Genomic DNA, 25713 nt, shown 5'->3' with positions numbered 1-25713 from the left:
GAGGTCACAAAACACAGACCTGAAGCTGTTGAGAATTGACGCATTCAGACATTGATGGTTATCTTTTCCTTGAACTGTCTTCTATTTGAATTTAAGCTTAACCAGGTTTTCTTAATTTTGCAGTTGCGACAGTGACATCAAGAAAGGTTCGACCAGACTTGATGCTGAAACAGAACGTGACAAGGGGACTTACACAGGCATTGAAGCGAGCTTTCTTCACTAATGATGTACAGGCTCAGGTAAGTGCTTCAGTGTTACAAAGCTGCTATCTCAAATATAAAATACTTGATACTTACAATTGAATGTATATTTGTTGAGCTGAAAGTCTTGTGAATGGTTGCTGTGCATCGTGTTTTCAGCTAGGCAGAGATCTCAGATTTAAGAACAAACTTGAGAAATCTTGCTAAGAGACATAATTTTTCTTCAATTCGGAACAAAGTTGAGTAAATAACTGCAGAATCTGAGAGACCCGACTTCTTCAGTGAAACCTTTCCCTTTCCCAACACGCTGCCCTGCGATATATTGACGTTTTCTCTGAGGAAAACAACCATTCTGTAGGCTCAGCCCTGGAGAACCAATACAAATGTGGTGTAAGGGGCATAATTTAGAAAGTGGACCTCCTTCAATCATCACATTTACTGTAAGTGCCACCATTCCTTCATGTTTAGTTCGTATCTTTGTAATGATAAAATGGCCTGTTATTCAGTCAGTGCGAGCAAAATTGAAATAGATGTAAATCTGAAAGTCAGAGTTGCTTAATTCAGATTGTGCTGATCCAAGTTAAAACCTAGCAATAAAAGAACCTAATTTGCTCTTTTGATTGGAATTGCTTAATTTGGAGCCCTGGGTAATTTGAATGTTTTTCAAGTGGGAAAGTCACTGAATTAGTAATCGAAGACTGCATCGTCTTTTGAAATGTGTTTCTCATGCTTCAGGTAGCAGACATCCAAATGCAAGTCAGCTATTTCATGTTAATTTCATCTGCAAAATGCACTTGCTGTCATCAGTTTAGAGGAGAAATAGTCTTCTAACTGATCTCAGAAAGCCACAGCAAGTAAATCTAGAAGGTTCGCATTTGGGGCTACATGAGTGTTGTGATAGTAATCCAAAGGGCTGGACTAATGGTTAGGAGATAGGTTCAAATCCCAGCAACTGGGAATTTTAAATTCAATAAATTTAAATACATCGGAATAAAAACTGATAATTTTATTTTAATCAATCCAATTATTTTACAGTCGGGGTCACTAATGTGCCTAGGGAAGGAAATCTGCTGTCCATGTCTGGGCTGTGCTGTAGATGACTCTCAAAACTTGGTTGACTCTTGACTGTTAACTGCCCTGATGCTGCAATTCACGCAGTTTAATTCAGGAAGGATGCTCACCCCCATCTTCTCAAGGTACATGAATGGGTAACATGGGAGTACCAGCAACCTCCACATTCCATGAATGAATTGAATTTTTAAAAAAATACTTGTAGACATCTAGTGACATTCCTTCACATCACTGGGGGGGGGGTCAAAATCCTAGAATTCCCTCGCTAACACACTGAAAGAGCACTTTCTCAACATGGACTGTACTGGTTCATGAAGGCAGCTCACTACCACTTCCTTTAAGGACAGTTAGGAATGGGAAATAAATAACAGCCTTGCCCATAATCTATGCAGCAGTCAATATATTTAAATATTTTGAAGGGGCTAAAGCTGATTCCTTTCTCCATAGGTGGTGGTCTAGCAAGATTTTGTTTAGGAAGATGAAATTTCCCATTGAAAGATACTTGGGGAAAGTTACCTATCTCTGTTTGCAATGAATGACTCACAAAATAAATTACATTCTTCAAAAAGTAATATCTTTTCACAGTTGGGAAGAATCTGCAGATTCTTGTTTCGAGTGGTTTGTGCGGGTTTGAGACAGAGGTAATGGGAAGCTGAGTGGGACTGTTGGATGTCTATTTCATGGAGTTAGGACAGTCAAGATGGGCAGAATGGTTATCAAAGTCGATACCTTTTCTGAGCAAGTTTGTAATTACAGGCCAGAGAAAGGTATTATCATCCTACACTAAAATGGAGAACTTGATCCCTTAACAATTGCTGTATTTTGTAATATTCCTCTATTTTCATGCTGTATGAAGTGAATAACTGAACTGGGCAAATATTCTGCAATGACTGTACAGAGGCCGATATCTCTTCACCAAGTCTCACTTTATTTACACATGAACAGTCCTTGACTACAGTACTGCCTCATAGAGAGTCAGTCGACAAGTGTAGCACTGAAAAAGCACAGAAGGTCAGCCAGCATCCAAGGAGTAGGAGAGTCAATGGTTTTGTGCATAAATCCTTAATCAGGAATGTGGAGGGAGAAGGGGGCTGAGAGATTAATACAGGGGTGGGGGTGGGGTTGGGGTTGGGGTGAAGGCAGTTAGGAAAGCAATAAGTAAGAAGTGATTGTGATAAGTTGATAGGGAGGGTCAAGCGGATTGGTGGGAAGGAAGATGGACAGGTAGGTCAGGTTAAGTGGATGGTACCGAGTTGGAGGGTTGGATCTGAGATGAGGTAGGGGAAGGGGATATTTGGAAACTGGTGAAGTTGATGTTGATACCATGTGGTTGGAGACTTCTGAGGCGGAAGATGAGGTGGTCTACTTCCAGTTGGTGGGTGGCTTTGATTTGGCAGTGGAAGAGGCCCAGGACTTGCATGTTCTTGGGAGAGTGGGAGGGGGAAGTTGAAGTGGTTGGCCCATAGGCACTACAGAGTGGTGTCTCTGGCATTCAACTTTTTTAATTCAGCCAGAACTCCCTGATTAGACTAGATCAACAGCTGCAATTGGGGAAATTACATCTATGAAATCCAGCTGGTTGACCTTGTTATGATCACTGCATATTCCATCAGTGATGAAGGGGCAGCGTTCCAAAAGCTTGTGATTTCAAATAAACCTGTTGAATTATAACCTAATGTCGTGTGACTTCTGACTTTGTCCAACCCAACACCAGTACTTCCACATTCTACATATTCAATGTTTCATAACCGGGAACCATCATTTTGCTTTTGGAACCTCCCACAGAACAGACATCAAGTATAATTCAACCCTTTGCTTCACACACCCAATTTAAACATAGCTATTGAATCATACAGCATGGAAACAGACCCTTTAGTCCAACTCGTCCATACCGAACAGATATCCCATTTGCTAAAATGAACCTCTCATTTAGCTAAATTAAACTTTATTTGCCATCCCTCAGCCCATTGACCCATCTGATCAAGGTCCTGTTGTACAAAGATGATCTTCTTCCATGTCCTCTACACTATCTATTTTGGTGTCATCTGCCCTAACCAACCATGCCTGTTCTATTCACATCCAAATCATTTCTATAAATGACAAAAAACAGTAGACCAGCACCGATCCTTGCAACACACCACTAATCACAGGCCTCCAGTCTGAAAATCAACCCTCTACCACCACCCTCTGTCTCCTACTTTCAAGCCAATTTTGCATCCCATTGGCCAACTCCCCTGGATCCCATGTGATCTATCTTTACTAACTAGTCTACCATGGAACTTTGTCGAATGCTTTACTGAAGTCCATACAGACAACGTCTACTGCCCTGCCTTCATCAATCATTTTGTCACCTCTTCAAAACTTCAATCCTGTTGTGACAGGTGAGACTTCAACATGGAGTATGTGATCTGAGAGAAAAGCACTCCGGTACCAATTAGGGCAGGAGTGGAGAACCAGGTCTCCTGCCTCCAACATCACTGATGATGGCACATCTTCTTCACCTTCTTTTTCCCAATGTTCAGAGTGTGTGCAATTTCTTGAGTTGGGCTTCAAGTGTCAGGAACAGGGTAGTGGAATTTATATCACATAATGAGATACTTAAGTAGGTTTTGTTCTTGAAAGATGTTGATTTGGCAGATCCCTTAACACCACTAGTGAATTGTGAACCAATGGTTGATAACACCTGCTGTCTATAACCTGATAACCAACAACGGATACAATTACTGAATTTTCATTAGACCAATCATCCCATTGTTGCAGAGTCTTTGCTGGCTTTTCAGCTGAAATTTTCTTACTGCTTGTGACATTTTCTTGCTTTTCAGCAGCAGCTTGCCTTTCTTGAGCACTTGTTTCACACCAGTGCTATCAAGTAAAATTTGAGAGTGAGCTAGAGGAGTCAATAAATGCCTATCAAAATTGTAATCTTTGAGGAGGAGAGAGTTAGAAATGCAGAGAGGTTTAGGGAAGGAATTCCTGGGCTTAGAGCAAGAGAGGTTATAAGTCAGCAAGCATGACCGTGATGAATGAGCACTGTGGACAACCATATAAGCAATGGAATAAAATCAGAAATTGCTGGAGAAACTCAGTGGGCCTGGCAGCATTTGTGGAGAGAAAGCAGAGATAACATTTCGCACCCCTTTAGAACTGTTCTGAAGAAGGGTCACCAGACTCAGAATGTTAACTCTGCCTTCTCTCCACAGATGCTGCCAGATCTACTGAAGTTCTCCAGCAATTTCTGTTTTTGTTTCAGATTTCCAACAGCTGCAGTTCTTTGTTTCATGTCAGCAATGGAGTTTTGTATGAGCTCAAGATTACAGTCAGTGTAAGATGGGAGGCTATCCTGGAGAGTGTCAGGGTATTCTAGTCTAGAAATAACAACAGCAAGAATAAGCATTCAGTGGCAAACATATCCTGTATTCCTTTATATTATTTCTTCTCAGACAGCTTTTAAAAAAATTATCTAATTTCTTCTGCACCTTTGTCATAGTCAGCCCAATGTTTAATGATTCATTTTTTCAAGTGATGATTGCTGAATCTCTGCTTTCTGGTTACTGCCTTGGATTACCAATAATATTTTCTCATCGATCTTCTCAAAATCTTTCATCGTTTCATCAATCAAGAAAGGGTTCAGAAAAGATTTGCAAGGGTGTTGCCAGGGTTGGAGGATTTGAGCTGAACAGGCTGGGGCTGTTTTCCCTGGAGCGTCGGAGGCTGAGGGATGACCTTATAGAGGTTTACAAAATTATGAGGGACATGGATAGGATAAATAGACAAAGTCTTTTCTCTGGGGTCGGGGAGTCCAGAACTAGGGGGGAAAGGTTTAGGGTAAGAGGGGAAAGATATAAAAGAGACCTACAGGGCAACTTTTTCACATAGAAGGTGGTACGGGTATGGAATGAACTGCCAGAGGAAGTGGTGGAGGCTGGTACAATTGCAACATTTAAGGGGCATTTGGATGGGTATATGAATAGGAAGGGTTTGGAGGGGTATGGGCCGGGTGCTGGCAGGTGGGACTAGATTGGGTTGGGATATCTGGTCGGCATGGATGGGTTGGACCGAAGGGTCTGTTTCCATGCTGTACATCTCTATGACTCTATGACTTTATGTGTAACCAGTAGAAAAGCACTGACGTTTCAAAACTTTTGCCTTATCCTTCCCATACTCATTGCATATAGTCTGTACTATCTACATGATGCACTGCAGAAATTCACTAAAGGTCCTTAGACAACACCTTCCAAATCCATGACTACTTCCATCTAGAAGGACGAGGGCAGTAGATACTTGGGAACACCACCATCTGCAAGTTCTCCTCCAATCCACTCACCACCCCGATTTGGAAATATACTACCGTTCCTTCACAATTGTTGGGTCAAAATCCTGGAATTCCCTCCCTACTGGCATTGTCGGTCAACTCGCAGCACGTGGACTGCAACAGTTCAAGAAGGCAGCTCACCACAACCTTCTCAGGGGCAAATAGGGAAGGGCTCTCAATGCTGGCCAAGTGCCACAAATGAATAAAAGAAAAGAACATTTGAACTGTAGAAGAAAAGTCAAATTTCTTGCAATAACCTTGAAAAGATTCTAGCATAAATTCACCAGAATGATGCTGGGGCTGAAAGGGTTGTATTCTGAGGAGAGCTAACAGAGCTTTGCTTTTATTACAGTTAAGTGCTGATCTAATCAGTTTGTTTAAAATGTGTAATAGGTTCAAAAGGATAGACACAGGGGAAACTGTTTCCTCAGCTGGACAATCAAGTTATGAGGACATCATCTTAACATTAGAGGTGTTTGGGAATCAGGAGGCATTTCTTTCCCATGAAGTGTAGGGACTCTTTCCTCCAAATAAAAGTAAAACCTTGGGGTCAGTTGACCCTTGAAGACAAAGAGCAAGAGAATTTTATTGGGTACGTTACCATTGGATATGGGACTGAGATAATTGGTTCCGTTCATGGAGCTGTTTATGTTAACACTTCATACATGTTTATGACAAGTCTGGTCTGATTGAAAGACAGAATGGGCTTGAGGGGCTGAATAGCCTGGTGTGGTTCTTATGTTCACACAAGCTGGCTGTTCCTTTCAACACGCTACTCTGTGTGAAAATTATTTTAAAAATCTCCATTGACATAAAATTGAACAAGGTAGATTCAGTACAAACACATTGATTAACAGCTTTTCAAAATGCAGTGGTCAATGAAGTACTTTTGAGGTGTCAGCACGATTGTGATGTAAGAGACAATAAAAATACTATTTTGTTCCAGATTGAAAGTCTCGAAAGAAGAAATAAGGTCTTTATTGGATTCTATGCTGTGACTGGAAATGAGGTGTACATTCCGTCCGCTGTGACTGAAGCGATTACGATGTATGGAATTGAGAACTTCATGCGGGACATGCAGCAGCATGTACCTGATCTGCAGTCTGTCCTGATTTCTGCCTCCTCATGGGCTCCACCCCCAGCCCGATGGTTCCAGTTAAAAACAGGTGAGTGTTAAGTGTTCTTTTTTAAGAAAGAGCAGTTTACTTGATTTTTGATGGGTGGGGAAAGTCGATCAAGGTTGCTTGCCCTAAGTCACTGGAGTATTATGACCAGGCATGTGGGACCATCCCTGCCAACAACCCCTATTGCTCCCTCAGCCTTGTGATAGCCAGGGAGAGACAGGAGGTCAGAGTGAGAAAGAGTGTCAGTAAGAAAAATTCTTCTGATGCAATGAAAACCTGATAAATTCTCGATAGCCACAGTTTTGTTGAACTTAAGAAGTTCGTCATTTCCCTACTCAGCAAAAGCTTCCGCGCCTCATTGTAAATTGTTCTCATTTCAGTCAGTAATTGCAGCGAAAGGCTAATGTTCCATTGTGGGGCTTTGCCAGCTGAACAAACTCAGATGCATTAAACAACAGCTGATATCGCCACTTAACCACTTCTGCAGAATCAAAAAATTTACAAGTGGAAGAAGTTGATCCCCCAAACGCAACACTAAACCTGATTTGGATTAATAAGGAAGAAGTTGCATTTAAACACTGAAGAAGTGTCATAACCTGAAACAAAAACAGAAGTTGCTGCAATTCTCAGCAGCTCTGGCAACATCTGTGAAGAGAAATCAAAGTTGACTTTTCAGGTCTGGTGATTCTTCCTCAGAAATTACTTCAGTTTTTCCAACAACCCAGTACCTCATTCAGTTAGAGTTGACAAATGCCACTGGGTGCTCATAGTGGGCATCTGGGAGAAGGATCTTACCAGATCACAGGGTTGCTCTCTTGTTAAAAATGTGTTACTGGTTAAAGCACAGCAGGTTAGGCAGCATCCAAGGAATAGGAAATTCGACGTTTCGGGCATAAGCCCTTCATCAGGAAGGGCTTATGCCCAAAACGTCGAATTTCCTATTCCTTGGATGCTGCCTAACCTACTGTGCTTTAACCAGCAACACATTTTCAGCTGTGATCTCCAGCATCTGCAGACTTCACTTTTTGCTCTCTTGTTAGACAGGACTGATTGTGGTTTAACTTGAAGGTCACCACGCCTCAGGCAAGGGGGAAGGTTGAGAAGGGGAAGGTCCTTAATGGTCACCTCAGCAGGTGTGAGAATTAAAACCACACTGTTGGTATCACTCTGCATCAGAGACCAGCCATTTAGACAATTGAGCTAAACTGATCCTCTCATCGGGATAATACCTCATCTGAGAGGAGTGTGGAGGCTCATTCATTGGGTACATTCAGTATAGAGATGGATAGATTTCTAGAATTGAACAGATTAAGGATAAGAGGACAATGCGAGGAAGTGATGTAGATCAGTCATGGAGTAATTGATGGTGGAGCAGGCCTGAAGAGCTGAATGATCTACTGCTGCTCCTATTTCCCATGTTCTTATGAAGGTGGAACAATTCTGTGTACACCCATGTCTCACAAATGATAATGAGATGAATCATTGTATTTTTCTGATCTTGGTTGAGGAAACAAATTGGCTGAGATAACATTGTACACTTTGATTTTTGAATTTTAATGGTTTGCAGAAAAGGGCAAATGAAGCCTTTGTTTAACAACCTAAACTAAAATATAATATTCCTGATATAGTTGGACGCTCTCAGTGCTACACAAAATGTCAGTCTATGTTGCTTGCTGAAGCATGAATTGAGTACCAAGTTTTTGATTTGGAGGTGCTACCACTGAGAAATGTTAACCTTCATTGTAAACTAACAGAAGCTAAAAATCAGCAGTGTGAGAAGAGAAAGTGCTGAAGATGCACAATACATCTGGCAGCATCTGCGGAGATTAAAAAACAAAATTAATGGGCAATGTCATAATTGGGCCTCTAGACCGGGATGACATACTAAACGGCTGGTCCTGAGTCTGTGATTATTGGATGTGGGGCCTACTTACTGAATTTGCTGCATTGTAATTGGCCAACTGTGGGTTTGCCATCCAATTCAAGATAGTGGGGCAGGATCCTGCTGCTACCTGTCCCACTCTGAGGGCCTGCCAGCTCAGAAGCCTCATCATTGGCACCAGGAGAAATGTATGCTGTTGAGGCAGGTCACAGACCTTGGATGATCTTAAAGTGGAGGGGACCTCGGAGAAGTAAGCAAAAATGAAAAACTACGAGCCGGAGGTCAATTTGCCTTGCAGGGCACATGGGAAACTCGTTTGATAATCTGAGGTCTGCCTTTTGTTCTGAATACCCACTCTTCACGGCACAGAGTTTTGATTCTGGGGCTGCCCCAGGGAGGTGGTCTCAATAAGGCTTGGCTGAATGGGATTGGACAGTGATTAGATTAGATTAGATTAGATTTACAGTGTGGAAACAGGCCCTTCAGCCCAACAAGTCCACACCGACCCGCCGAAGCGCAACCCACCCATACCACTACATTTACCCCTACCTAACACTACGGGCAATTTAGCATGGCCAGTTCACCTGACCTGCACATCTTTGGACTGTGGGAGGAAACCGGAGCACCCGGAGGAAACCCACGCAGACATGGGGAGAACGTGCAAACTCCACACAGTCGGGAATTGAACCCAGGTCTCAGGCGCTGTGAGGCAGCAGTGCTAACCACTGTGCCACTGTGCCAGGGATGTTTGCAGGGGACACGCCATCATCAGCACAAAACTCTCCAGTGGTAGCACTACATTTGGGAATCATCCTGCTGTCTCATCAGCTCCCATCCAACTACTTCATTCCTGTCACTTTGGGGCCAGTCAAGCTTTCAGGTCACTGATCTTTACATCAGAATGGCTTTCTGGGGCTTTCCACTTGTGAAGTACGGTAGTGAGACATAACTGTCGAGAGAGATGAGAACCCCTGTGGAAGTTCAGGCTAAATGGCCAGAATTGGAGACAGAACTTTGACCTTTTGGGTCAAACTTACTCCTATCCTCAGCTCTTCCAACGCTGTCTATTGCAACCAGATCAGAGCCTCAGCTGAATCCCAAATGGGGTCTCTGGAATACCAACCAGAACAGGAACTTTGGCTGTGTTTTTTTCTCTCTGTCCCTCATCCCACTATAGGTAGAGTACTGGACTTAGTTGTGGCTTACTCAATACAAGCTAGCAATTGCACCTTCTGACCTTTATTAGCTATTGTGATTCAGTTAAGCACTGAGGTACCAACACAGCACATAGTAGCTGTATTAAACTAAAAGAGAGATCAAAATAAATACCCTGGGGTTTGTCAAGGTGTGTCGTGGTAAGGCAGAGAGCAGAATTCAGATTGAGTATCAAATTGGGTTATGCAAGAGTAAGTGGAATTGGAGCAAGCAATAGGACTGTTTAAAGATCCAGGGAAAAATGAATTTACTCAGAGAGGGAGAGCTAAGTACAACTAATTACATTTGCATTGTTAGAAAAGGAGGCATCATGGCACCTTTGTTCTCAAAGCTCCAGGGTGTAGAAACAGGTTGGCTAATTACTGTACTTGTCAAGGGAAACCAATAAGTTTATAAAAATGGCATATCTGTAATCGGGAGCCATTTCGAAGAATTGGCCTTTAAGTAAAGCATGAACAAATCAGTTGCAAGCTCTGCAGTTACTGCTCTGCCCTTGCTCCCTTGACAGGAGATGTATCTCTCTGGCTGGATTTATGTATTGTTGCATTCCAACTGATCCCCTCTTTTCCTCGACACTTTCTTACCCTATCCTTTCCTGATTCAGTTATGGTCTCCAGCTTCTGAGTATGAGACTTGATCTACACAATATTATTCATAACATTGCAGAAAGGACTCAAATTTAAAATGTTCATGTTTGTTTTAAAATGCTAGAAATGTTTTTCTTACCCTATCTTTTTAATCTCCTCCAGTCCTGCCCTCCTTTAATTATAGCTTCTTGTGCGTCCCTTGTTGGGTGAAAAATGAAGCGGGAATGAATCTTTACACATTTTTATGTATATTTGCAAAGTTGCATATGGCAAGCATATGTGTCCTAACTCAGCAACCCGTTGCAGGTAATCTGCTGTGCATCCCCACCTCGTTCATATAAATAGAACTAATAAGCAATAACATTAAACTCTGAATTCCATTCCTAAAATGTCCTACTTATTTCTTCTCCAATGACATACTCTCTTCACTCACTTCACCTGACGAAGGGGCAGCGCTTTGAAAGCTTGTGATTTCAAATAAAGCTGTTGGACCATAACCTGGTGTCATGTGACTTTTGACCATGCTTCTAAACATACAACTTTTTAACCAAACCTTTGGTAAACTATTGTAATGGTTCCTTATATGATTTAGTTTCAATACACAACTATGAAACATCTTGACTGTGCTGTACAAATCCAAGTTGTTGTTGCTGTGCCTCACCCAGCTGGATGAATGTTATTCTGTTGTGACTGTCTTGTAGCAGGAGGCTTGAAGGCAGACCTCAAGTTGTGATTCCCAAAAGACAGTTAATTGTAAATTGGATTTTGCCAGCTCCAACAATACAAACTGTCACAAGCCATCAGTTTTCCCTCTAGGTCTAGCTGAACCTGTCGGATATCATTGTATGCTCACTGCCAGAAACTTTGGGGTCTGTCTCCACATCTTATTTAGAGACCATGTGAAGCAATTTTCCAGATAAACTCTAGACATCTCTGAGATGAAAACCTTATATTTCTGTAGCACCATCCCTAAGTACTTTGCAGCAACTCCGTTTGAGGTGTCATCACTGGTACAGTGCAGGAAATATAGTACTCAGTTACCACTCAAGGCTAATTACCAACTGCACATATGATTTTATGGAATTTTTCAAACCCCATTCCACAGAAAAGTGTGTATGAGCAACAAATGGGTATACATTTCAGAAGTTCCCAATTCCATAAATCTTAAACTTGTACTACCAGTTTTGCAGAGTTACAGCTCATCATTTCTGCTTAACCCATGGCACAGTGGGTTAGCACTGATACTTCATAGCACCAGGGACCCAGGTTCGATTCTAGCCTTGGCAACTGTCTGTGTGGAATTTGCACATTCTCTCTGTGTCTGCGTGGGTTTCCTCTGGTTTCCTCCCACAATCCAAAGATGTGCAGGTTAGGTGATTTGGCCATGCTAAAATTGCTCGTAGTGTTCAGGAATATAGGATAGGTGCATTAGTCAGGATATATGTAGAGTAATAGGATAGCGGAATGGGTCTGGGTGGATTACTCTTCAGAAGGCTTGTTGGGTTTAATAGTCTGTTTCCAAACTGTAGATACTCTATAATGTATTCTATTCTAACCATGACTTGAACAAACGCTGATGTGTTCCCCTGCAGGTCAGGCCAATATTTATCACCTTATTCAACAGGACATGAAATTGCTGGAGTCAGTGCTATTTCAGCAGGGAATCTTTTACTGTGCCTCAGTTGGTTGTCTAGTTCTCTGTGGTGACAACCACGCGACTTCAGCAGTACTTCATTGGCAGTGAAGTACTTTTGCATGTCCTGAGGTTGTGAAAAACACTGCATGAATACCAGCTTCTCTTCTTGCTCTCAAACCTTTCTTAGGTGCACTTTGGGTTTGAGAATTGCAGACTGGCTGTATGTGGACAGTGTCACGCTTTATCGACTTCAACACGTTCCAGAAAGTTCGAAAACTTTTCATACTTCCTGTGCAATAGGGAGAGGATTAAGTGAAATATTAGTAATGCAAGCACATCTGGGTTTGTCATTCCATGACTACTGGAATGTGAAGAGGATTACTTTGGCATTGAGCTGATACTGAAATGATTTAGGCTAGGATTAAACTTGGAACAATCGAATGTGTTAGGAAGTAAATAAAGAGAGAGTATATATAGCGCTCTTCATGGCTTCAGGACTTACCAAAACTTTAACAGCCAAATAAATATCTTATAATATAGGGAACACAGAAACCTTTTTGCAGTGAACAAGCTCCAAGCAAACGCAGTGTAATTTTTTTTCTTCAAGTGTGTGGACAGTGCATTACACCATCAGTATTATTCATTTGACTAGGTATTATTCTGTCTGTCTTGGCTGTCTGACACTGCAGTAGCTTAGAACTTAGATTCCCTACAGTGTGGAAACAGGCCCTTCGGCCCAACTAGTTCACACCAACCCTCCGAAGAGTAACCCACCTAGACCAATTTGCAAACTCCACATGGGCGGCACGGTGGCACAGTGGTTAGCACTGCTGCCTCACAGCGCCAGAGACCCGGGTTCAATTCCCGACTTAGGCGACTAACTGTGTGGAGTTTGCACATTCTCCCCGTGTCTGCGTGGGTTTCCTCCGGGTGCTCCAGTTTCCTCCCACAGTCCAAAGATGTGCAGGTCAGGTGAATTGGCTGGCTAAATTGCCTGTAGTGTTAGGTAAAAGGTATGGGTGGGTTGCGCTTCGGCGGGTCGGTGTGGACTTGTTGGGCCGAAGGGCCTGTTTCCACACTGTAAGTAATCTAAATTAATAAATCCACACAGACAGTCATCTGAGGCTGGAATCAAACCTGGGACCCTGGTGCTGTGAGGCAGCAGTGCTAACCACTGAACCACTGAGTACACCCTTAGTTCTGGCACTCTAACTGTGCAGCACTCCCTCGATTTAATAGACTTTTTTATTAGCATTTCAATTTGGATCATCCAAGATTTTTTAGTAATTTTACTTTTGCTGTGGAAACAGTAAAGGGTCAACATTGAGCATTTTATTGTAGTTGAAGAAGATTGGAATAGGCACTATCTGTTTATTTAATCTTCCCTACCCAGGCTGTGAAAGAATTAGAGATGGTACAGGATTTAACAAACTTGTCATCTGAAGGAAATTCTTGTGCATGCTATTAAAGCTCTCTCTCTTGTTTCTGACCCAGTGCTGCAGTTTGTGAGTACAACAGACATCGTGAAATTCTGCAGTTTTGTTCAGACCATGGAGACAAGACTACGGAGAGCATTCGAGGAGGCTGCATCTCGAGCCAATTTGAAAAGTTACTTCAGTGTTCAGGTAATAGCTTTCTTTCAGGGGAAGGTCTTATCATAGAATCCCTACAGTGTGCAAACAGCCATTTGGCCCAACAAGTCCACGCTGACCCTCCGAAGAGTATCCCACCCAGACCCATCCTCCTACCCCATTACTTTACATTACCCCTGACTAATGCATCTGACCTACATACCCCTGAACACTATGGACAAGTTTGCATGACCAATTTACCTAACTTGCACATCTTGGGACTGTGGGAGAAAACTGGAGCACCCAGAGGAAACCCACCCAGACATGGGGAGAATGTGGAAAGTCCAGACAAACAGTTGCCCAGGGGTGGAATCGAACCCAGGTCCCTGGTGCTGTGAGGCAGCAGTGGTAACCACTGGACCGCCCCATTATCTTCCCCTCATGTGAGTGAGCACATCAGAACAAACAATACTTGTGAAATAAAGCAATATTAAGTCATGGTTGTGGGCATGTTCGCCATGCTGGGAAGTTGATTTGCAGACATTTTGTCCCCTGTCTAGGTGACACCTTCAGTGCTTTGAAGCCTCCTGTCAAGCGCTGCTGTACTGTGTCTTCTGGAATTTATTTGGTTCTGTTTCAGCTGCTTCCGGTAGCCAGTTCTGGTTGTTCGTTGTAGTGGCCGGTGTATTGGGTCTGGGTCAATGTGCTTGTTGATGGAGTCCATGGATGAGTGCCATGCTTCGAAACATTCACTGGCTATCCTCTGTTTAGCTTGTCCTATGATCATTGTGTTGTCCCAGTTGAATTTGTGGACCTTCTTATCTGTGTGTGTATGGCTACTAGGGACAGCTGGTCATAGCATTTGGCTAGTTGGTGCTCATGGATGTGGAGTGTTAGTTGTCTGCCTGTTTGCCCTATATAGTTTTTCATGCAGTCTTTACATGGAATCTTGTAAATTATGTTAGTCTTGCACGTGATTGGTATCAGGTCTTTTCTCCTGGTGAGATGTTTTCTGAGCGTGCCTATCGATTTATGGGCTGTCATGAAACCCAGCTGTTAGAGAGGTCTTGGTTGTCAATTCAGAGATTTTTTTTGTGTAAGGTAGCGTGGTTACTGAGTTAGATTGAGACATGTCCTCATCACGTTGTTTGTCTGTTAGGCATCTGTGGATGAAGTTGCACGGATATCCGTTCTTGGTGAAGACTCTCTAGAGGTGTTCTTCTTCCCTTCATAGGTCTGGAGTGCTGCAGTGTATTGTGACCCTTTTGAACAGGATCCTAATGCAGCTTCTCTTGTGTGTGTTTGTTGGTTGCTGTTGTAATTGAGCACCTGATCAGAGTGTGTGTCTCTCCTGTAGACGTTTGTCATGCATTCACCATTCTGTGTTCTTTGTAACATCACATCCAGGAATGGGAGTTGATTGTTGGTTTCCTCCTCTCTCGTAAATGTGATTCCTGTGAGTATGGTGTTGAAGGTCTGCTGTGTGTACTCAATTTCTGTTCTCTTAATGTTGACAAAACTGTCATCTACGTATCTCATCCAGAGTTTGGTTTGGATCTGTGGTCGGGCTGTTTTTTTCCAATCTTTGCATCACTGCTTCTGCTATGAGCCCAGAGATGGGTGAGCCTAAAGCTGTTCCATTGATCTGTTCATATAGTTGGCTGAATGGGAAGTGTGTCGTCAAGCACAGGTCTAGTAATTTGAGTATGGAGTCCTTCTTGTTAAGTTCCCTATCGTGTCGTCTGTTCTGCCTGTCCAGGAGGTTGGCTATTGATTTTCTGGCTAGAGTTTTGTCAGTTGAAGTAAACAGTGCCGTAACATCAAGTGAGACCATTGCTTCGTCCTTGTCTATGTTTATGTTCTTGATGTTGTCTAGGAATTCCTGTGATGATTGTGTGGAGTGTTTGGATCTGCTGATCAAACTCTAGCCATAGAGACAATAGCCATCCTCCTGGACAGGCAGAACAGACGCACAATGGGAACTTAACAACAAGGACTCAATACTCTAACTACTGGACCTGTGCTTGACGACACACTTCACATTCAACAACCAAATATAAGAACAGGTCACTGGAACACCTTTGGGCTTACCCATCTCTGGGCTCATAGCAGAAGCAGTGATGCAAAGACTGGGACAAACAGCTCTACCGCAAATCCAGTCCAAACTCTGGAACTGATATATAGAGGGCACTTTTGTTATTATTAAGAGAACAGAAATTGAGAACACACACTGGATCATCAACACCATACTCACAGGGATCAGAGTTACAAGAGAGGAGGAAACCAACAATTAACTCTCACTCCTGGATGTGATGGTACAAAGAACTCAGAATGGTGAATGGACTACAAACATGTACAGGAAAACCACACAAGCTGACCAGGTCCTGAATTACAACAGCAACCACCCAAACACACATAAGAGAAGCTGCATTCGGATCCTGTTCAAAAGGGCCACAGCACACTGCAGCACCCCAGACCTATGAAGAGAAGAAGAACACCTTTCCAGAGTCTTTACCAAGAATGGATATCCCTGCAACTTCATCCGCAAATTCCTCACAGACACACGATGCAACAAGGACATGCCACGACCTAACCCACTAGCCACGGTGCCTTCCATAAAAAATGTCTCAGAACTTACAGCCAGACTTCCCTGCCCACTGGGTTTCATGACAGCCCCTAAATCAACAGCCATGCTCAGACAAGAACTCACCAGGACAAAACACTCTGTACCTGTCATGTGCAAGACTAACGTAATTTACAAAATTCCATGCAAAGACTGCTCAAAACACTATATAGGATGAACAGGTAGACAACTAATGATCCGCATCCACGAACACCAACTAGCCACTAAACTCCACGACCAGCTTTCCCTTGTAGCCATACACACAGATGACAAGGACCTCAAATTCAACTGGGACAACACCACAATCATAGGGCAAGCTAAACAGAGGGCAACCAGAGAATTTCTAGAAGCATATGGCACTCAACCACAGACTCTATCAACAAACACATTGACCTGGACCCAATAGATTGACCAGTACAACGAACAACCGGGAGTAGCAGAAACAGAACCAAATAAAATCCAGAAGTCATGGTACAGCAGCGCTTCACAGGAGGCTCCAAAGCACTGAAGATATCACCTAGTCTGCAACTCAACTTCCCAGCTTGGCAAACATACCCACAACCACGACAACGGGCACTCGAGCTACAAATCTTTACGCAAACCTTGAACATTTAAGTCAAGTACTTGTGGCATTTTGTTTCAGAGATGTGAAATATGGTGATTTATGTTATATAGTCCGGTGTTAAAATTATATCGCCCCAGGATTGTAATTATTGAGTGCGCTACCTAGTTACCTAGTATCTCACTTGATAATTGTACAGGCTTTCCCCAGGTTACAAACACCCGTACTTGCGAACCGATGTCCGTAAAGCATATTATTTTAAAATATCGAGTTATGTACAATTTTTCATACTAACGAACTGGCAAACTACTTTGCTCGATGCACGAAACAGGGATGGCAAAGTTAGAGGAGCAAGATCCTAATGCAGAGAGGTTCACCAAAGTTTGCTGGATAGTTACCGATGGCCTCAGCTACTACAAGGTCATTTACAATGAAAAAGAGAAAAGCTCTCTCAAGCCACCTTTTGATGTTTATTTTAAGAAATTGACTTCAGAAGTAAACCCCCATTCTCCAACAGCAGAACTAGACCCTAACTCTCCAGCAGCAGAATCAGACCCTAACTCTCCAGCAGCAGGCCCATCCTCTCCAACACCAGGGCCATCATCCAATTAATAAAGTCATCTTAATTATTAATTAAGGCCCCTTCTGATATGCAAGACATCAATTAGATTGAGAGTAATCATTATCCTTTCTTTTCTATCTGTTTTAGTTAAAATATATACTATATACTAAGACAAACATTTGACTAATTGTCTCTCGATGTGAACCGTACGTAACTGTTCTGACTTACGTACAAATTCAACGTATGAACAGATTTAAAAACAGGTTTACAACTCGGGGACTTCCTGTACAGTAAACTAGTCATGATGCACAGAATGCATCTTCTGAGCCTCATTGTCTGTGTTCCGTGTGTGGATGTATTACGAACCATGATTTGTTTTAAAGGACTTCTTGCAGAGTCGATTCAAACTTCCCATAATTATAGACACCCTCTATGTGTTGATTTCTGTCGGGCTCTGCTTCTCTTCCTCTTTGCTTTCTTTTTCCCCTTTTCCCATCTCTCAATCTCAATGACGGTCCTCATCTCTAACTTACTTTGTTTCTCTGCCTATCTTTATTTATGTCTCTCTCCATGTCTACCTGTCTCTGCCCTCTGATTTAAGTTTTGTCCCTCTGCTGTCTGCATCACTGGCCATCTCTTTAACTGCACATATGTTTCTGTCTTTCTCTTTTTTTCTTCATCGTTTTCTCTGTTCCTTTAATGTTCCTTTTAGGTATCTCTCACTCTCTCACTCTTTCTACATCGTTGTCTCTCTTGATTTCTGTCTTTTTATTATTCTGTGTGTCTTTGTTTCTCTGTCCATCTCTCTCTGCTCTCTTTCTGTTCTTATGTTCTCACTCTTTGTCCCTCTCTGATTCATTCTTTATTTCTTTCTCTGTGCCTTTCACTGTTTCATTATCTTTGTCTAGTCCTCTCTCTCTCTCTCTCTCTCTCTCTCTCTCTCTCTCTCTCTCATTCTTTCAATGTCTCCTCTCATTTTTCTCTGTCTTTTTTTAAATTCTCTCGTAGGATATAGGCATTACTGGCTGACTAGCATTTATTGCTTGTCCCTAATTGCCCTCGAGAACGTGGTGATGAGCTGCTATCTTGAACCACTGCAGTCTCCCTCTCTCTTTTCTCTCTTTCCACTTGCTCTTCCCCTTTTCTGTTCCCTTCTTCTGTCTCTTTTTTACACTCTGCAGCAGATTATACGTCATATAGGTTGCAGATTTGCCTACAGAATAAGCAAGCATCCATTTATCATTTGTCTCAGCAAAGTCCCTCAAGCCTCTGCTACCTGATGTCATCTTCCTAATTGTGACCAATTTTCTAGCTGCGATTGCTCTTATCTTGCTCTTACTCAGTGTCACTTACATTCTCTGAAACCCAGAATTGTGCCATTATTTTGTACTTAAGCATTGACTTGAATAGCTGCCCTCCCACAAAACAAGCTGCAGCAACAATGGGGTACATGAGTCATGTTAACAATTGAAAGTGTTTAATCAGTTTTTTTAAAGACCACAAAGACATGAAAATTGAATTCAATGGATGACTGGGAACATTTTAAAATTCATCTCCTGCTTTTCTTAAATTTTATGTATATGCAGAGTATAAAGACTTGAATGTTGCTGAGAGAAATCCATCAGCAAGCCATTCTGGAGATGACAATTGGCCTTTTTTGTGCTACATGGCATGTATTATTGAGCAAAATAAGGTGTCCTGTACAATAAGCTCATTCCTAACTTGTATTGAAATCTCGCAGTGTGTGGGTTTACCAATCAGGACATAACCTGTAGGCTGCAACATTTCAGTTCGATCCTATCTGATCGTCAATAAAAGGATCAACCAAAGTGAGTTTGGCTAACATAGATGATCCTTATGTTATGGACCCTACCAAACCCCCTCAAAACATATTAAGAAGATAGCCTTGGCCCTAAATCTTTCTTACTTTAAAGGTAAGAAAGATTTGAACTTGCAGCGTGGGTTGGTACCTGGGATTCGATGTTGTGGCCATTACAGAGACGTGGGTAGAACAGGGGCAGGAATGGCTGTTGCAGGTTCCAGGGTTTAAATGTTTTAGCAGGGTCAGAGATGGGGGTAAAAGAGGGGGTGGTGTGGCATTGCTTGTCAAGGATAGTATTACAGCGGTGGAAAGGACGATGGAGGAAGACTTGCCATGTGAGGTAGTTTGGGCCGAGGTTAGAAATAGGAAAGGTGAGGTCACCCTGTTAGGAGTTTTCTACAGGCCTCCCAAAAGTCCGAGAGAAGTAGAGGAAAGTATTGCGAGGATGATTCAGGAGAAGAGTGAAAGTAGCAGGGTGGTTGTTATGGGGGACTTTAACTTCCCAGATATTGACTGGGAAAGCTATAGCTCGAGTTCGTTAGATGGGTCGGTGTTTGTCCAATGTGTGCAGGAGGGTTTCCTGACACAATATGTAGACAGGCCAACAAGAGGTGAGGCTATACTGGATTTGGTTCTAGGTAATGAACCAGGCCAGGTGTTAGACTTGGAGGTAGGTGAGCACTTCGGGGACAGTGACCACAACTCGGTGACTTTTACTTTAGTGATGGAGAGGGATAAGTGTGCACTGCAGGGCAAGAGTTATAGCTGGGGGCAGGGAAATTATGATGCGGTGAGGCATGACTTAGGATGCGTGGATTGGAAAAATAGGCTTCAAGGGAAGAACACAAATGATATGTGGAGATTGTTCAAGGAACTGCTATTGGGTGTCCTTGATAAGTATGTACCAGTCAGGCAGGGAGTAGAGGGTCTTGTGAGGGAGCCGTGGTTTAATAAGGAATTGGAATCCCTTGTGAAAGGGAAGAGGGCGGCCTATGTAAAGATGAAGCGTGAAGGTTCAGTTGGGGCGATTGAGAGTTATAAGGTAGCCAGGAAGGATCTAAAGAGAGAGCTCAGAGCAGCGAGAAGGGGACGTGAAAAGTCCTTAGTTGGTAGGATTAGGGAAAACCCAAAGGCTTTCTATAGGTATGTCAGGAATAAAAGGATGACTAGGGTAGGTATCGGTCCAGTCAAGGATAGTAGTGGGAAGTTGTGCGTGGAGGCGGAGGAGATTGGAGAGACACTAAATCAATACTTTTCGTCAGTATTCACTCAGGAACAGGACGCTATTGCTGATGTGGATATTGAGTCTCAAGTGATTAGAATGGATGGCCTTGAGGTATGTAGGGAAGAGGTCTGGGGAATACTGGAAAGGATGAAAATAAATAAGTCCCCTGGGCCTGATGGCATTTATCCTAGGATCCTCTGGGAAGCTAGGGAGGAGAAAGCAGAGCCATTGGCCTTGATTTTTATGTCGTCATTGTCTACGGGAATAGTGCCAGAAGACTGGAGGATAGCGAATGTGGTCCCCTTGTTCAAGAAAGGGAGTAGGGATAGCCCTAGTAACTATAGGCCAGTGAGTCTCACTTCTGTTGTGGGCAAAGTCTTAAAGAGAATTGTAAGGGATAGGAGTTATGAACATCTGGAAAGGAATAACGTGATCAGGATAGTCAGCATGGTTTTGTGAAGGGCAGGTCGTGCCTCACAAACCTTATTGAGTTCTTTGAGAAGGTGACTAAGGAGGTGGACGAGGGTAAAGCAGTAGATGAGGTGTATATGGATTTTAGCAAGGCGTTCGATAAAGTACCCCATGGTAGGCTAATGCAAAAACTACGGAGGTATGGCATTGAGGGTGCATTAGAGGTTTGGATTAGGAATTGGCTGGCTGGAAGGAGACAGAGGGTAGTAGTTGATGGAATAGGTTCATCTTGGAGTGCAGTTACTAGCGGTGTTCCACAAGGATCTGTTTTGGGACCATTGCTGTTTGTCATCTTTATAAATGATCTAGAGGAGGGGCTTGAAAGCTGGGTGAGCAAGTTTGCAGATGACACGAAAGTCGGTGGAGTTGTGGACAGCGAAGAAGGATGTGGCAGGTTACAGCGGGATATAGATAAGTTGCAGAGCTGGGCAGAAAGGTGGCAAATGGAGTTCAATGTAGCTAAGTGTGAAGTCATTCACTTTGGTAGGAGTAACAAGAAGATGGATTACTGGGCTAATGGTAGGCTACTTGGTAGTGTGGATGAGCAGAGGGATCTTGGTGTCCATGTACACAGATCTCTGAAAGTTGCCACCCAGGTAAATAGAGCTGTGAAGAAGGCATATGGTGTACTGGGCTTTATTTGTAGAGGAATTGAGTTCCGGAGTCCTGAGGTCATGTTGCTGTTGTATAAGACTCTGGTGCGGCCTCATCTGGAGTATTGTGTGCAGTTTTGGTCGCCATACTATAGGAAGGATGTGGAGGCATTGGAACGAGTGCAGAGGAGGTTTACCAGGATGTTGCCTGGGATGGTAGGAAGATCGTATGAGGAAAGGCTGAGGCACTTGGGGCTGTTCTCATTGGAGAAAAGAAAGTTTAGGGGAGATTTGATAGAGGTGTACAAGATGATTAGGGGTTTAGATAGGGTAGACACTGAGAACCTTTTTCTGTTAATGGAGTCAGCTGTTACTAGGGGACACAGCTTTAAATTAAGGGGTGGTAGGTATAGGACAGATGTTAGGGGCAGATTCTTTACTCAGTGGGTTGTGAGTTCATGGAATGCCCTGCCAGTAGCAGTGGTGAACTCTCCCTCTTTATGGTCATTTAAGCGGGCATTGGATAAGCATATAGAGGTTATTGGGCTAGTGTAGGTTAGGTAGACTTTGGTCGGCGCAACATTGAGGGCCGAACGGCCTGTACTGCGCTGTATTTTTCTATGTTCTATATTCTAACGTAAGTGTAAGGCATTGCATACTACTCAACTTTAAGAAAACACACTTTATTTTTACACACTAGTTAAAATACAGACAATAATAAGAGTTGGCTTAACTGTAACTCTTATCAAAATGCTTAACAAAATAATGTATATGTTAACTACTACTAACTAACTTTTCCAATTTAGTAACATCCCATTAAAACACACCTTTGGCAAAGGCAAATTCAGTAAAGTTATCTCACATGCAATTATAACAGCCTGAGGAAAACCCCAGTTTTCAGCTGTAACAGAGAGAGGAATGAGTCCTTCCACATCCAGCTTCAAGAGTCCAGCAACTGCTTAAAGCTAAAACTAAAATCCTGGTTCTGTGGGCGCTTGACCCCACCCATTCAGGCTGCTTCTATTGTTTTAACATAAAAGCCCAAGGCCTCACAAGCTGTGTAGTTTATTGGCTTTGAGCAGCTCGGTGCCCCTGTCTCAACTATCCTTCATAAAAAAAAGTAACCAGGACAAATATACCTCTTAAAGCCCATTGTATCATCACACTTAGAAGCATAGGAGGTTGAAGCAAAACTAGCCTCGTTGTCTCAAAATTTGTTTCATGAATGTCTAGGACTCATGTATGATCGGTGAATTTTTATGACCATTAAAGCAATAGAGACTGATGATGTATTAAAGTACCCTTGGCCTCAGCTCTTAATATTGATGTGACATGGAGCTCTTTGGATTGTTCCCATAGTCTGATCCCACATTTATCCTTCAATTAGATTACCTATTTATTTAGCACCCTTCTGTTTGTGGGATTTTGCCATTCAAAAATTGGCTGCTGCATATCCTCCCTTACAATAATGACTGCACATCTAAAGTACTTAATTAGCTACAAATTACTTTGAGATGTCCTGACGTCCTGTGAATGGCATGATGTAACATTAAGTCTTTCTTTCTTTCATGCAAGTGACCTGTGCTTCGTAATGTGGCTGGGCAATGACTGCAACATATGAGCCAGAATGCAAGGCTCATTAAATATCTCAATAACAGGGAGGTGAGGAATAGATGCTGCAGTGGAGGTTGTTGAAGGATGGAGAATAGTTCAAATCCAGAATGATCCTCTTATTCAAACATCCTACCTCCCACAATGTGTCTTTGACCTATTCTTACATTTCAGACATTCTAGCTCCTGGAAAGTTAAGGGTATCAAGCATATGGGAACATGGGCAACAACAATTTACCTCTTAAGTCACAAAGTATTTTCAAGGATAGAATATATCTGTTCCTATTTACTCAATGCATTTTCTTACCCTAGAGTCATTGTCCTGATTAATTGATTCCAGCAGCGAGATTTTGCTGTGAGTTTTCTTATAGGTTATTTATTATTATGAAATTATCCTGGTTTATTAAAACACGTTGGGGCAGATTTTTGACTGATCAGACAGTTGTTATTCCAGTGTGGATAGGATTGTGTTTGGGGACCCTGCCAAATCACCATTATAGCACATACCGAAGGAATTGTCCAAGGAACTTGGTGTGGCACGGTGGCTCAGTGGTTAGCACTGCTGCCTCACAGCGCCAGGGACCCAGGTTCAATTCCTGCCTGTCTGTGTGGAGTTTGCACATTCTCCCCGTGTCTGTGTGGGTTCCCTCCGGGTGCTCTGGTTTCCTCCTACAATCCAAAGATGTGTATGTTAGGTGAGTTGGTCAAACTAAATTGCCCATAGGGGGGGAATATGGAGAATAGGTGGGTTACTCTTACGAAGGGTCAGTATGGACTTGTTGGGCCAAAGGGCCTGTTTCCATACTGTAGGGAATCTAGTCTAATCTAAACTTGGCAATTTCCCCAATGTCTGGAACATCCTGAAAATCTCCATTCAGATATTTCTCATGAAATTAAACAAAATAATTGCTCTGAAAAGTTAGACTGTTAAAAATGTACATTAAACTGGTCCTATCCTTACCTCATATATACTCCTAACCACAGCATTCTTCAAATCTACTATACTCCTGGGACCTGACTTTTCCCATACTGATCCCTCTCCAACAGCCCTACCTCCCCTGCCACACCCTGATTTGGCACACCATCCCAGGACCTGAACCTCTCCTCCCCTGCCCAAATATTGTTCTCTGAGCTGACTATCTCCACCAGTCTGCCTCGTTGCCACCACTGCTGGCCCTAAACTGAACCAAACACTGTCTCCATAGCCTGGTTGGTCAGTGATCCTGTGAGTCCTCTGATGGAAGAAGCAGCGCAGGTGACTTGCTGGATCTCCTACTGGCTGATTTGAACTCCAATGTCCCAACACAGTTCCTTCCTTTTTCATTTACCTTGTATACGAGTTTGCCCATGAACCCTTCACTATCTCCTCCACGTCCTTCCTTTCCCACCATTATTCCTGCTTTGATCTTCTCTCGGACTAATGACAGGTTCCTTCTGTTCTTCTCTCCGCTTTCTCCAAAGCTTCCATTCATTGAATCTTGATCCAGCTGAATGGCATTGTCAGGCCATTTCTATCAACAATGTGGTTGTGGGACTAGAGACACATTTATACGGGGTCTGATTGGGTAAAGAAGACAGGGTTCCTGATTCCGAAAGGACATTTGTGAGAACAATTTCTGGTCATTCATATCAGATTTATTATGAAAATTTTCAGATTGGATTCTATTTCTCAAATTACTCACTGACGATTTAATCTGCAAGTTCTTTACTTTTGAGTCCAGACTTTTGATTAGTGCTCAATTAGATAACCATCACACCATCATACTTTGTCTGGAGGGAAGCTACAGTTTGCAGTCATAATGTTTGAAATGTTCAGTGTAAAATTCTGTATTTGGGACATTAACACTCTTTGCAACCATAATGTCACTGAACAAAATTACAACTGGTTGGTTACTCTTGACTTGTTTTTGTGGCTTCATTATAATAGCCCTATTCCGAATAAAATGTCAGGTTTGATGCTCCGATTCACATTTTACAATGTAAAGCAGTTTGTGATTACTGTACTAAGTTCATATTTGGTCTCTTCTGCCTTTGAGGTCTCTTCCCTATCCATTTAATTTTCTGAATGATTGAAATCACCATGACAACAGTGGATATTTAGAGTGGCCTCCTGTATACATGTAATCAATTCTCCATCGATCTATTCATTTTTATATCTGGTGATTTGTAATTTTCCTGTTACTAATTTACTATTTTTGCCTGCTCAGGTGAGTGCTATTATTTTGTAAAATTTTATCTTCCATCTGTGGTGCAACTGCATTGTCCCTATCTCTGTACCAGGAGGCCTGGCGTCTTGGACCACATAATGCAAGGATGTGTGATAACATTTCTGAATAGGTCCATTTTTTAAAATAAAAAAATGGCAATTTAAACAAAAAACCTTTTTGCTAGGACCTTTAATGACACAGCGGTAGTGTCCCTATCCCTGGATTGGGAGGCCCGGGTTCAAGTCCCACCTGCTCTAGAGGTGTGTAATAACATCTCCGAACTGGTTGATTAGAAAAATAGTTTATCTTCCAGCTACATATTAAATCCGTCATTGACTAACATTTTATACTTACTAATACAAGATCCGATGGGTCCCACTGGAATGATCTCCTAATCACATCGTTTGCTGATTCACCCATTCAAATCTGTCTTATTCAA

The 25713-nt window shown here is 42.5% G+C and overlaps 1 protein-coding gene across 1 annotated transcript in view; it reads left to right on the top strand.

Annotated features, from left to right (window-relative positions):
- Window positions 1-25713, top strand: part of kiaa1549la (KIAA1549-like a) — a 164065-nt gene that overhangs the window by 2796 nt on the left and 135556 nt on the right. The window contains exons 2-4 of the mRNA XM_060838554.1: window positions 124-239; window positions 6530-6749; window positions 13522-13652. Of these exons, the coding sequence (XP_060694537.1) occupies window positions 124-239; window positions 6530-6749; window positions 13522-13652 (467 nt within the window). The remainder of the gene's footprint in view (window positions 1-123; window positions 240-6529; window positions 6750-13521; window positions 13653-25713) is intronic.

Source organism: Hemiscyllium ocellatum, chromosome 18 (assembly GCF_020745735.1).
Source record: "Hemiscyllium ocellatum isolate sHemOce1 chromosome 18, sHemOce1.pat.X.cur, whole genome shotgun sequence".
NCBI lineage: Eukaryota > Metazoa > Chordata > Chondrichthyes > Orectolobiformes > Hemiscylliidae > Hemiscyllium > Hemiscyllium ocellatum.
Note: the sequence above shows the minus strand (reverse complement) of the source record. Positions and strands in the feature narration are given on the sequence as shown.